General features: G+C 43.9%; 2 protein-coding genes and 1 long non-coding RNA gene across 6 annotated transcripts in view; 1 reads left to right on the top strand and 2 right to left on the bottom strand.

Moving 5' to 3' along the window:
- Positions 1-13,662, bottom strand: part of LOC118533873 (zinc finger and SCAN domain-containing protein 30) — a 508,183-nt gene that overhangs the window by 70,343 nt on the left and 424,178 nt on the right. The gene's annotated exons all lie outside the window — the stretch shown is intronic.
- Positions 1,452-12,494, bottom strand: ZNF396 (zinc finger protein 396). Its single transcript, XM_036089363.2, has 5 exons — positions 12,416-12,494; positions 11,525-11,626; positions 9,234-9,655; positions 8,601-8,742; positions 1,452-4,048 (listed from the first exon to the last, which is right to left on the bottom strand). Exons 3-5 carry the CDS (start codon positions 9,648-9,650, stop codon positions 3,594-3,596), a joined length of 1,014 nt encoding a protein of 337 aa, XP_035945256.1. The 5' UTR covers positions 9,651-9,655; positions 11,525-11,626; positions 12,416-12,494; the 3' UTR covers positions 1,452-3,593.
- LOC118533882 (uncharacterized) overlaps positions 12,097-13,662 on the top strand; it is a 146,264-nt gene continuing 144,698 nt past the window's right edge. For both annotated transcript variants that reach the window (XR_013443337.1, XR_004916409.2), the window contains exon 1: positions 12,097-12,228. This is a non-coding gene — a long non-coding RNA (uncharacterized LOC118533882). The remainder of the gene's footprint in view (positions 12,229-13,662) is intronic.

The raw sequence follows: 13,662 nt of genomic DNA, 5'->3' as shown, positions 1-13,662 counted from the left end.
ATGAAGGATGCAATGGCAAGAGATAAAGCTGAAGTGGTAAGCTGTGGTCAGATCACAAAAAGCCTCAAAACTTTGTGTAAGTGTTAACTTTATATTAAAAGCAATGGAAAGCCTATGTTTTGAGCAAGGAAGGGACATGATCAAATGTATGTTTTTGAAAGATCATTCTGGTTGAAAGAAATGGAGGCATATGAAGAAGTCAAAGCTAGGGCCATTTTGTTCCCCCTCACTTGGGGGATCAGCTACCAGCTCAAATTTTGTAAAGATACGCTAGAAAACTATAGAGTCAGAAGGCCAGTGACATCACCATATTTAAATGTTCAGAGATGCATCCTCAAGGAGGGCAAAGGATGAAGAAATAGGAGAGGGATAATGGCAGCCAAGGTCCTTCAGAAGTGGGAAGGAATGGTGAGGGACCAGAGAGACACCTCTTCTATTCAGAGGGGAAATGATGGGTGAGGTGTAGATAGGTTGGCAAATTTGATGACAGGAGGTTGTAAGTTATCTCGTTTCTTTCCCGTAATTCAGGAGGCAAAATCAGCCATCTGCCCATGAAAAGGACGGTGGCCAAAGAGTGTGGCAAACACTGTTGGTTGACCCAATGTCATTGCCAAAACCCACCTGCCCTGCTGTTTTCCCTCTAGAGGTTGAAAACTCATGCTTTACCAAACACATTTGCAACAAGGAAACATAAGCAGAATTTTGTTGGAGTTTCGTGGAAAGCTTTTACTTTTCCTAGCAAAGGAGATGGCCATGGCTGGAGCTCCAATTCCTCTTTCTTCCTGACTTGGCCCTGGATGTCATTCCTGGAGCTGGGAAGCTCTCTTGCCTGTCTGAGAAAATAAACATGAGGGAAAGGCCAAAAGAAGGGCAGAGACCACATCCAGATCAGTCGTTGTCCACCTGCTGACTGACAGTCAGCAGCAACTCACCTCCAGATCTCTGGTTACAAAGCCTTACTTGTTTAAACCACCACAGGTGGATTTTGCATCCAGAAGCATTCCCAATACAGGAAGGTTTAAGGGCAGTGACCAACATGTGATCTGGTCTCTGAAGAGAATGAGACAGAGGTAAAGAGGGAACATAGGATTATAGCTAATACTAAAGGCCAAGATGAAGTGAAATTCATAAAAATATCAATTTCATTTGGGAGTATTTACTATCTATGGAAATTAATCTAATGCGGGTGCTAACATCCTACTAATTTTTAAAATCAAGGTTAGCCCAAGTCCTGGTAAATCTCCATTTGAATGAACTAGCATTAGGAGACCTATGTAAGTTCATGATTAACTCCCAGGACACAGCAATACCCTTTAAAGATTTTGTCATGTACTTAGATGATATGACTCACACCACCTTCTGCAGGAGAAATTCAGATTATTCACAATGCAAAGAATGCAATCTCTTAAGGTTTATGGCAGCACCAAGTGAAGACAACTTCCCTCAGAATGCCTGATTTGAGATTCTGTCATTTTATTCATAGTAACAAGAAACTCTGTCTTTCCATAATTAAGCAATAATTCACAATACACATATCTGAGGCATTTGCTGCTTTCATAGATGGCTTGTTCCTTTAATTACAAAGAGAATGAACCCAAAGATACCTATACTTTTAATAACTGAAAATATACAAAACCCTCTATATATTAATATTCACTAGAGCTACAAAGTATAATCGCTATCAGAAAACTCTGTAATTACAATTTACACTCACTTCTCCCCTTACCATTCTTACATTATCAATATTCTAAGTAGAGCACAGTAATCCCATAATTGTTTCTGCAGTTACTCTAAGCACTAGATGTAGTTAGGTTTTCTGATAATACAATGTTTATACTTCACAAGGATCCCAAAGTTCACTATAAGCCCCCTCTTCCCTTCTCCCAAGGACTTTCATTTCTAATGTTTGCTTTCATATTGGGTAACTGTGGCACCACAGAACACATTTTAATGCATGTATTCTTGTAACACAGTTTTATCAAGAATCCCTAGAAAAGAACATCATGTTGTATACTGTCAGAATAATTGCAATAACATATAAGTCAGTCATTTTAAACAGGAAATCTGACTAACTTAAGTATGGGCAAAACTCAGCGGACTCTTCAAACTAAACTTTAGAAATTTTGTACAAGAGTGTCAAAACACAGGGGCTGGTGTCTTGACAGCTTGTCTAGAAACAAACCTTACTGAGAATGCATAAGACCCTGAAAATGGTTGTCTTGAGATGCCTGAAATATGCTCACAGCTGATTTATGCCAGAAAAGGGGCCTTGAAGAACACTGAAGGAGAGCTGTCAGCTGGTTAAGGGTTTCCTTCTCCACGTGAGCTGTGGCACACTTCTCCATTATAGACCACACTTGCTCATATTCGTGTTCTATCAGTCTTATTTGGACAGTCTTTCTTTACCTCCCTTTTTTCATTTTTTTTTTTTAAGATTTTATTTATTTGACAGACACAGCGAGAGAGGGAACACAAGCAGGGGGAGTGGGAGAGGGAGAACCAGACTCCCCGCTTTGCAAGGAGTCCGATGAGGGACTTGATCCCAGGACCCTGGGATCATGACCTGAGCTGAAGGCAGATGCTTAACGACTGAGCCACCCAGGCGCCCCTCTTTTCATTTTAACATGATCATGAACTTTATACAAGCACCCATAGATAGCCCTGTTTATTATAACATTCCTTATGTTTATGCCCTTACCTAAGGCGTGTAGAGCCATCTTGCTGTTTTCACTGAATTATTTCCAAATTACATTGTAAAGGAGATTTTTTTTTCCTACATAGAAAACTACTTAGCGGGCGCCTGGGTGGCTCATTTGGTTAGGCATGTGACTCTGGATTTTGGCTCAGGTCATGATCTCAGGGTTGTGGGCTCCTCGCTCAGCAGGGGAGTCAGCTTGAGAATCTCTCTCCCTCTGCCCCTCTCCCCACTCACATACTCTCTCTCTCTCTCTCAAAATAAGTCTTAAAAAAAAAAAAAGCCTACTTAGTATCATCAATAGTGTAGGCTTTTGTGAATTTTCATAAGAGATTAAATGCCTTTACTCATCTACCCCCCAACAATGACTCTGGACATTTCAGCCTTGGTCTGAAGGTACACATTCTTTTGGGCCTCCTCAATCCTATTCTCATATTTTGAGTCTGGTAACAAAAAACAAATGGTAAAAATTTTTTAAATGCTCTAATCTTTGGTCTGGGAACTCCAATGCTCAAGTTATGGAATGGGGGAAAATACTTATTTTAATCCTGAGTAACTCACACATTCCTTCTCAACAGGGAAAATTTGTCTAAAAAGAAATGTACTAGTTCATTATTTGTGTTAGTAATGGAAATAGAACATGTTTGAGAATGTCTGTTCAAGAGCTGCCCTAGGGATGGAAATCCAAATTAAGCTTTCACGAAAATCTCAAACATCTGAATTGACACTGTATTGATAAGCAGAAGAGCAAACAACGTTGACAGAAGATATTTTACATTCTCTCCTGTAGCTTTTATGACTTTTGAAAGCAAACTAGTGCCCACTGAAATACTAAAGGAGTGTTTGTGCTTTGTGTCTTTTCCTGCTGAAAAAGGTCTGAGCAAATGCTTTGATTCCCTTACAACACTGATGGGACTTTTTCTTTCGTGTGTCTTTTCCTATGTCTGAGAAGATTTGAGCTCTGACTAAAGGCTTTGCCACATTCATGACACTTGTAGGGTTTTTCCCCAGTGTGCGTTCTTCGATGCTGAATCAGGACGGCACTCCGGCTGAAAGCCTTTGCGCACACGCCACATGCGTAAGGTTTCTCCCCACTGTGGATTCTCTGATGGAGGATAAGGGCTGAGCTCTGACTGAACACTTTGCCACATTCATCACACTTGTGTTGTTTTTTTCCAAAAGGGTTTCTCTGTCTTCTTTCAAACTTGCCATCTTGTTCACTGCCTCTTCTATACGTGCAACTCTGGGGAGCATCCACAGGAAGGGTGTTAGAAACGGTGTAATGCAGCTCCATGCCTGGAGAAGTCTTTTGCGTCAAAGCTGAATTCACATTTATAGTTTTCGGGTCTTTAACTGAAATAATACACAGAAAAGCAATGTCACCAGTTCTGTTGACAGAACTCTCTTTCTTTTCTGTTCAGAAAGAAAGAAAGGCAAATAGAATGATCCAAAGGAAATATATATGGATTATTTATTGGCTAGCATGTTTATAAAATAGCACCACGATGTGGAAGATGGAGACAGGAAGTCACAAAACATTGAGAAGATCATAAGGCAAAAAGGAAAGATTTATATATTGAGGAGATAGTCAACTATAAAGACGAAAAGCTCCATGCAAAAGGTAGAATGGTGAGTAGAGTAAAAAGCTATATCAGAGACTGAAAAAAATATCTGGAAGAAAAGGGACTAGAGGATGAGGAATTATGGGAGAAGCAGAGAAGCAACCGATGGAGAGGAGCCAGATGTGGCAGTGGGTAGTAATAAACAAGACTCAGTATGAAGGTCAATAAATAAAAGTTTAATAATGATAAATGAAATGAAGAAAGCCAAGGGGTCAAGAATGAATATGGAAATATGGTCAGAAATACAAATTAGGGGGGAAAGGGGGAAGATTATAGATTAGGATAACTGACATCTCAAATAAATCAAGGGTAGCAGAGTACCCATTTACAAAAAACCTCTACTCTTATATGTATTTTATAGTACTAGCTGAATGGCATTGTTACTGGTGTAAACAGAAATCATTTTGTAAATGGTAAGGATTCTGTCTCAAATTCATTTTTGATAGCTCAAATTCCAAAGTGACTTCAATGTCTGGTCCCTACCATCAAAATCCAAGGATGTCCACTCTCGCCACTTTTATTCAACAAAGTACTGAAGTCTTAGCCAGAGCAGTCAGACAACATAAAGAAATAAAAGGCTCCAAGTTGGTAAGGAAGAAGTAAAACTCTCATTATTTGCATATGACTGATACTTTATCTAGAAAACTCTAAAGACTCCACCAAAAAACTATTAGAACTGATACATGAGTTCAGTAAAGTCGCAGGATACAAATCAATGTACAGAAATCTGCTGCATTCCTATACACTAATAATGAAGCAGCAGAAAGTGAAATTAAGAAAGCAATCTCATTTACAACTGAACCAAAAACAATAAAAGATCTAGGAATAAATTTAACCAAAGATGTGGAAGACCTGTACTCTGAAAACTATAAAACACTGATGAAAGAAATTCAAGACAATGCAAAGAAATGGAAAGACAGTCCATGCTCGTGGGTTGGAAGAACAAACATTGTTAAAATGTCTATACTACCCAAAGCAATTTACAGACTTAATGCAATCCCTATCAAAATACTAACAGCAATTTTCACAGAACTAGAACAATCCTAAAATTTGTATGGAACCATGAAAGACCTTAAATAGCCAAAGCAATCTTGAAAAAGAAAAACAAAACTCGAGGTATCACAATTCCAGATTTCAAGTTATATTACAAAGTGACAGTAATTAAAACAGTATGGTACTAGCACAAAAATAAACACATATATCAATGAGAGAGGACAGAAAACCCAGAAATAAACCTATACTTTTATGGTAAATTAATCTTCCACAAAGGAGGAATGAATATACAATGGGAAAAGGACAGCCTCTTCAACAAAGTGTTGGGAAAACTGGACAGCTACATGCAAAAGAATGATACTGGACCAGTTTCTTACATCATACACAAAAATAAACTCAAAAATGTATTAAAGACCTACATGTGAGACCTGAAAACATAAAAATCCTTGAAGAGAACAAAGGCAGTAATCTCTCTGACATCAGCCATAGGCAACATTTTTCTAGATATGTCTCCTGAGGCAAGGGAAACAAAACCAAAAATAAACTACTGGAAGTACATCAAATAAAAAGTTTCTGCACTGCAAAGGAAACAATCCACAAAACTAAACGGCAACCTACTGAATGGCAGAAGATATTTGCAAATTACATACCTGATAAAAGGTTAGTATCCAAAATATATTAAGAACTTACACAACTCAACACCCAAAAAACAAATAATCCAATTTAAAAATGAGCAGAAGACAAGAACAGACATTTCTCCAAAGAAGACATATAGACGGCCAACACATATGAAAAGATGCTTAACATTACCCATCATCAGGGAAATACAAATCAAAACTACAGTGAGATACAACCTCACACTTGTAAGAATGGCTAAAATCAAAAACACAAGAAAAAGTGTTAGTGAAGATGTGGAGACAAAGGAAGTCTCTTGCACTGTTGGTGGGAATGCAAACTGCTGCAGCCACTGTGGAAAACAGTATGAGGGTTCCTCGAAAAACTAAAAATAGAATTACTCTATAATCCAGGAATTGCACTACTGGTTATCTACCCAACAAATACAAAAACACTAATTCAAAGGGATACACGCACTCCCTATTTTATAGCACCATTATTTACAGTAGCCAAACTATGGAAACAGCCCAAGTGTCCATCTATAGATGAATGGAGGAAGAAGATGTGATGTGTACACACACACACACACACACACACACACACACACACACACACACACTGGAATATTACTCAGCCATAAAAAAGAATGAAATCTTGCCATTTGCAATGACATGGATGAAGCTAGAGAGTATTATGGGAAGTGAAATAAGTCAGTCCGAGAAAGACAAATACCATATGATTTCACTCACATGTGGAATTTAAGAAACAAAACAAATGAATAAAGGGAAAAAAAAGAGAGAGAGACAAACCAAGAAACAGACTCTTAACTACAGAGAACAAACTGATGGTTACCAGACCATCAGTTACCAGGTAGGGAAGTGGGGGGATAGGGGAAATAGGGGATGGGGATTAAAGAGTACAGTCATCATGGTGAAAAACATAAAATGTAAAAAATAAAACAAAATAAAAAATGTAAGAAAGGCCTCTGTGAGGACATTCAGAGGTAGAACGTAGTTCTTGTCAACCCTGGGGTCCCAAGACCTGGCTTTGAGGCTGATTACTTTTGCTGTCACTACCAGAAAAAGCTGCTGAGGTAGGGGTGGTTCCCTCCTGATCCTGATGCAGTGTGAAAAGACTTTCATTGCTCTCTTAGTTAAGCCAAGACAACTGCTAGACTGGAGGTGTTAAGTGCCTGGTACAAGCCTCTTGGGAGCAGGTACTTGTCAATTAAGAGAAATACTTTCTAAGTCTCTAAATTTTTGTATTTTGTTTTTCCTATATTTTCTTATCAAAAGTACCTTACATCAAAAACTAATGATGTAATGTATGGTGACTAACATAACATAATAAAATAAAATTAATTAAAAAAAAAAAGTACCTTGGAAAAACTCTAACCCTGCCCTGTGGAATATGGAAGCCGTGCTGGGGGGAGAAGGGGAGATCCTCCCAAGTGGGGTTTCCCTCTTCATTTCTGACTCCCATTTTATCCAGCATGATCATCTAGAAGGAAGGTCTCTGCTCAAATGTCGCTCATCAAAGAGGCTTTCTCCGCCACTTTATTAAATAAGACTCTGTCCCTACTTTGTTTAGTAAAACCTATTCCCCTTATTCTGCTTTGCTTTTGTCCCACAGCACTTACCTTCTGAGTATCTGCAACAGAAGAACAGGTTGCCATGCAGCCATTTTGGAGCACTTTTGTAAAAAGTGATGCAGGCAGCAACAGAGATCAGTTTAGGGTGTGAGGGTAAAGTCATCTTAGCAGCAGTATGGTGATTTTAACACTGGATGCCACCAGTAACCAAGCAAGAAGCTAGACAGAAAATGATGAGGTAGACTAGTGGTCTTTAGACTGTGCCTCTGGGGTCCCTCAGGGGGGACAGGCCAAGTTGGAGCCCTTGTGGATGGACGCTGCTTGTTCCTGCGTCAGTAGCTGTGCTTTCATCTGTTTTATACTGGGACTCCAGGCAACATTTCATTTCAGAAAAGGGCCATGCTTTCTTATTTTTTTTTAAAGATTTTATTTACTTATTGGGCACCTGGGTGGCTCAGTCGGTTAAGTGACTGCCTTCGGCTCAGGTCATGATCCCGGAGTCCTGGGATCCAGCCCCGCATCGGGCTCCAGGCTCAGCGGGGATCCTACTTCTCCCTCTGACCCTCTCCCCTCTCATGCTATTTCTCTCTCTCTCAAATAAATAAATTTTAAAAAATTTAAAAAAGATTTTATTTATTTATTTGAGAGAGAGAGAGAGCATGAGCACACACAGAGAGAGGGGCAGAGGAAGTGGGAGAAGCAGACTCCCCACTGAGCAGGGAGCCCAATGTGGGGCTCGATCCCAGGACACAAGGAGCAGGACCTGAGCCGAAGGCAGACGTTTAACTGACTGAGCCACCCAAGCGCCCCAAGGGTCATGCTTCTTCAAAAAAGGTTTGAAAATCCCCATGGAGATGATGTCAAGGATTTAAAAATCTGAAAGATATCGTAAGACTCTCTGGGAAAAAAACAAGAACAAAACACTGAGAATGATCATTAGCACAACATCTAATGGTGGAAGTCCCCACGGTGACGAGGAGGCAGGAGGGGAGATTTGAGACCGCTTGCCGAAAGCAGCTGAGACGTGTGTGGTGGGCTGAGAGGCCACCTTTGTCCCCACCATGAACTGAATCCCGCCCCTCACCTTTTTGTCTTGAGCGAAACTCCGGGGATGCCCATGGCAGCGGCTGCTTTCCGGGCTTGATCCGGCTACGTGGGGGCTCCTGAGTGATCTCCCCGGCTGTCAGCTTCTCTGCAGGCATGTCCTCACTTTGTCCAAAAAAGACCTGGAGGCAGTTAGGTATAACTGAGGCTGAAGAAGGGAATCTTGTTGGGACTTTGGGATAAAATAATAGAGAAGAAGGGGCGCCTGGGTGGCTCTGGCTTAAGCGTCTGCCTTCGGCTCAGGTCATGAGCCCGGGGTCCTGGGATCGAGCCCTGCATTGGGCTCCCTGCTCGGCAGAGAGTCTGCTTCTCCCTCTCCCTCGGTCACTCCCCCTGCTTGGGCTCTCTCTCTAACAAATAAATAAAATCTTAAAAAAATATAAAATAAAAAAAATAATAGAGAAGAAACTACACAGAAAAATATCCTGGGATTCAGGAAAAGGGAGGAAGAAAGCAGAGCCACACTCTGTTTTCCGGCACAGGCGGGAGGACATTCACTACCCTACGTGTTTAGTATGCTGAGTAGGAGTACAGTTTGAGAGCTCTACTCCCAGCGATGCCCCAGAGCTCCGAACTCAACCTGGTCACTCACCCCCACCAGATGCCTTTTTACCTGCTCAGTTGGCTCATCAAGTTCTTTCTCCAGCTCTTCCAACAGGGTCACAGCTTCCTCGCCGCTTTTTGGACTATGTTGCTGAACCCAAATCTGCAGCTCCTCAGGCAGGATGCTCAGAAACTGCTCCAGCACCAGCAGCTCCAGGATCTGCTCCTTGGAGTTCACCGCCGGCCTCAGCCACTGATGGCAAAGCTCCCAGAGCCGGCTCAGGGCCTCCCGGGGCCCCGCGGAATCAGAGCAGCCAAACCGCCTGAAACGCTGGCGGAAGGTCTCTGGGCTGCAGGAGTGGCTCCAGGGGAGGCTGGAGTCCAGATCACAGGCCTGCTCTTCCTCTTCCATCTTCACTATCAGAATGCTGTCAGACTCCTCTGCAGTTTGTGGAAGGAGTGATGACTTGCTCAGCTTTGCAGACATTTGGACTGGGAACAGAGAGGTAGGCTTTAATCTTCAAGAAGGTGAAGTTTTCCTTAAGGACACTCCTTAAATATGATTAAAGAAACAAGTCGGCGGGAGGGGGGGGCCGCCTGGGTGGCTCAGTCCTTAAGCCTCTGCCTTCGCCTCAGGTCATGATCCCAGGGTCCTGGGATTGAGCCCCGCATCGGGATTCCTGCTCAGCGGGAAGCCTGCTTCTCCCTGTCACACTGCCCCTTCTTGTGTTCCCTCTCTCACTGTCTCTCTCTCTCTGTCAAATAAATAAATAAAATCTTAAAAAAAAAAAAGAAAAACAAACAAGTGGGAACATGACATGGACAAATGTTTCTTAGAACAATACATCTAAGATTAGAAACAGACTATACGGCAAGTATTGCCCTTAATCTTAGTATAAACCATGCTTTCGGGGCGCCTGGGTGGCTTAGTCGTTAAGTGTCTGACTTCGGCTCAGGTCATGATCCCAGGGTTCTGGGATCGAGCCCCGCATCGGGCGTCCTGCTCTGCGGGAAGCCTGCTTCTCCCTCTCCTGCTCCCCATGCTTGTGTTCCCTCTCTCACTGTATCTATCTCTGTCAAATGAATAAATAAAATCTTTAAAACAAAACAAAACAAAAAATAAATAAACCACACTTTCAAAGAATACTTCCTTAAGAGAATCTAAGAGCTAAGATGCATTAATTCATATGCATGAGTAATTCCCAATTTATTCTGCAAATCATGCACACTATTCTGCACATCATGCACACGAGGCTGACTAAGTATCACAATAAGGGATCAGCCAGGATTGTGCAGGAACTCCTGGAGAGCAGAAATAAGGGAAGCTCGAGAAAAATTATGACTCTGGGGCAGGCTCAAAGAGCCAATTAATTTTTTTTCTAGCCTGCTGCAAAGAGTGCTAAGAAATAGTCTCATGAGAGAAGTAGTTTCGTGTGGATTTTTTCAACGTTTACTATTAAACAGTATTAAATATAACATTAGGTTTAATACTATCAAGTAGTATTAAAACAATACTATTTTGACAGTAAAGGAACCATTCAAAAGAAAAAGTAATTGCATATTCCTCCATCTTAATGTGCTTCCATTAATTCATATTCACTTCCGCTTCTGATCCATAACATCTTTATTATTTACCTTTATCATAGAATATTTAGGTTGTTCCTAATTTTTACTATCATAAATAATGCTGGAATGCACATTTTCAGGAATATATTCTTTTTCCCCAAGTTATTCAAGGATATCCCAAGGACTTGGCTTAATTGGGCTCAAAGGAGAGTGGCAAATGGATTGCTATGTATTATGAAATGAATTACAGAAAAGATTGTTTATCAATCCACAATGTCAACAGCAACAGAGTGATGTATGAGGGCAGCAATTTCCCCAAGTGTCATAGCAGAAAGAGGTTAGAAAGATACTTTTAGCACCATTTTAGTATATGCATCACTGGTAACTGATGAATAATTAAAAAATCTTAAATGTGCCCCTGTTTTTCCTCTTTAGGCAATCTACCATCCCCCCCCCCCCCCACTTCATCAAGCGCTGTCTTAGGCACCAAAGATACAGAGTGACCTGAACAAAGCCTGTGGCTCCTTAAAGCTTATATTAAGAGAGAGACAACAATGTTACCAAATAAATGATACAAAAGTGATTGCAATGTAGCAAGTGATAACAAATGACACACAGATAATTTACCACGCACTGTTATCAGCACCTTAAATATAAACTTATTTAAAACCTCTCAAAAGCCCTGTATGGTTATTTTCATGCCCGCGTTGTAGATGAGGAACCTAACAAGGCAAGCTCAGGTAGCGTGACCACGGAGGGGCAGGGCTGGGGTCTGAATCCAGGCCATCCACTTACCCACGGTGCTGCGTGGTCAAGAGGCCGGAGGCCGGGTCCCAGGGCAGAGAAGGAGCAGCAGACCGGACGATATTGGGCCGGGACAGACTCTAGGGTCGAGACCTGAGCGGCGGGAAGGGTTGAGGCCATGAGTTTGGAAGCCGTTTGGCGGCGTTACATTGAGGGACCCTAAATTAAGCCTCTGGAAGTCACGGAGAGAGAGGGGCGGCCGGGGCGGACTCTGCCTCTTCAGCACCAGCCGCCGACACGTGCCGCCCGCACAACAGCTCTCGGCGCTACACAGGAGACGGGGAGCCCGAACCCCCAACACCGCACGCCAGCTGATAACGAACCGGCTCCGTGGAGCGGAGGCTTCGCGGAGAGCCCCGAATCCGGGTCCTTCCGCAGAGGACCGAGTCTCACTCCAAAATCCCTCCTCCAGCGGGCCGGCTCGCGGAGGGCTGGCGCCCGAGGGCCCTCGGACGCGTCGCCCACCTGCCCCGCCCCGCCCCGCCCCGCCAGCGCCCCTCCCGCGCGGGTCCCGGCTCCGCGAGACTGCGGGCGGCGCGCGGGCGCTGGGGACGCTGCGCCGAGCGCAGGTGAGCGCGCGCCGGCTGGGAGCCGAGCGGGTTCGGCTGCGGCGGCAGGCGCCGCGGGGCTGCGCGGGGAGGACGAAGGGAGGGGCGCGCGGACGCGCGGTGAGGGGCAAGGAGGTGCGAGACCAGGTAGGAGCCGCGGGAAGCGCCAGGGGGCGACAGGAGTCGGGGCGGGTATAAAGAGGGCGGGCGCGGAGGGAGGAGCGGGGAAGGCTGCTTCGCGGTGGTGGCGGAGTGCGTGGCCGCCTCCTCCCACCCCCGGGTGGGGACGCTTCTCCCCGCGGCCTAGGGGCTCAGAAGAGGCCTCGATTCTCACCTCCCGACCGGGAAGAGCGACCCCGCGTTATCCGGAAGACGCCGGGGAAGCGCCGGATTGGAAGCTGCTTCCGGTCCCCGTGGCCGGGTTGGGGGCCGGCCCGGGATGGAGCAGCGGTTGCCATGGAGACGAGCCGCCGCCACCGCCGCCGCCGCGGGCTTTCAGTGTGACGCGGCCCCAGAGTTAGGGGAAGGGGATAACCCCGACGGGTGGGAATCCGGCTGCTCGGCGTCCCTGTTCACATAAACCGGCGTTGTTGTTTCTCATAGTGCTTCTACTTATGTTATTCCATTTACTCTCTCAATAACCCCGTAAGGTTATTCCCAGTTTACAAGAAATAAGCCCCAAAGTTTCGTGACTTGCCCACGATCACAGAGAGGGAAGACTCCTGCACTTTCTACCTTTAAGTACAACTTGCCTCTAATATCCGCGCCACTGGGGTTTTGTTCCAAATAGTGCTGTTTTAAGGAACAGGTTTGACCCCCTCACCCCTGCCCCATGCTTTCACAGGAGAACCTAATGGCCCTTAAAAAGGTGAGAACCCACCTGCACACGTATTTTGGCATATATTTTTTTTTCCTCAGATAATCTTAAGTAAATTTAAGAATAAATTTGGGGCTAAATGAGCTACAAGGCCACGTATTGGCTTCCTCTTCCAAACACTTTCCATAGGGACTCTTGGAAAATGTACTTGTGGAGGGAAGTAGGGAATTAGGAAGAGAACGGAGGATGCTTAAAAACAACTTGCTAATTAATAAACAACAGTAACAGGAAAAAAACCCTGGGCATGATCTCTCCCCGCAAAAAGTATGCCAATACTGGAGTCTGAAATAAAGGGAGAAGAGGCTGCTTTATTCTGTCTATACCAGACCTAGAGGGTTTTGTTTTTTTTTTTTAAAGATTTTATTTATTTATTTGACAGAGCGGGAACACAAGTAGGGGGAGTGGGAGAGGGAGAAGCAGGCTTCCTGCGGAGCAGGGAGCCTGATGCCCGGCTGGATCCCAGGACCCTGGGATCATGACCTGAGCCGAAGGCAGATGCTTAACAACTGAGCCACCCAGGTGCCCCCAGACCTAGAGGGTTAGGGGAGAAACCTGTATCTTAATTAATCTACCAGGACTTTAAATTTGAAGAAATTCTTGCATCAATAGGGGACTTTCACAGAATAAGATTTTTTGTTGAGGCAGCTGCTAACACAAATAGCAAGATAGCCCAAAAGTGCAGACAAGAATGTGTTTACTCTGAT

Source organism: Halichoerus grypus, chromosome 13, assembly GCF_964656455.1.
Source record: "Halichoerus grypus chromosome 13, mHalGry1.hap1.1, whole genome shotgun sequence".
Classification (NCBI taxonomy): Eukaryota; Metazoa; Chordata; class Mammalia; order Carnivora; family Phocidae; genus Halichoerus; species Halichoerus grypus.
This window is presented reverse-complemented; position numbering and strand designations above follow the sequence as displayed.

Bases quoted from the DNA above. Each gene is read 5' to 3' on its own strand.
- ZNF396 (XM_036089363.2), bottom strand. From the start codon at position 9,650: ATGTCTGCAAAGCTGAGCAAGTCATCACTCCTTCCACAAACTGCAGAG. The intron at 8,743-9,233 runs GTAAAAAGGCAT...AACTGCCTCCAG, and splicing joins TTGATGAGCCAACTGAGCAG to GTCTTTTTTGGACAAAGTGA. The intron at 4,049-8,600 runs GTGAGGGGCGGG...GTATTATTTCAG, and splicing joins GTTTCGCTCAAGACAAAAAG to TTAAAGACCCGAAAACTATA.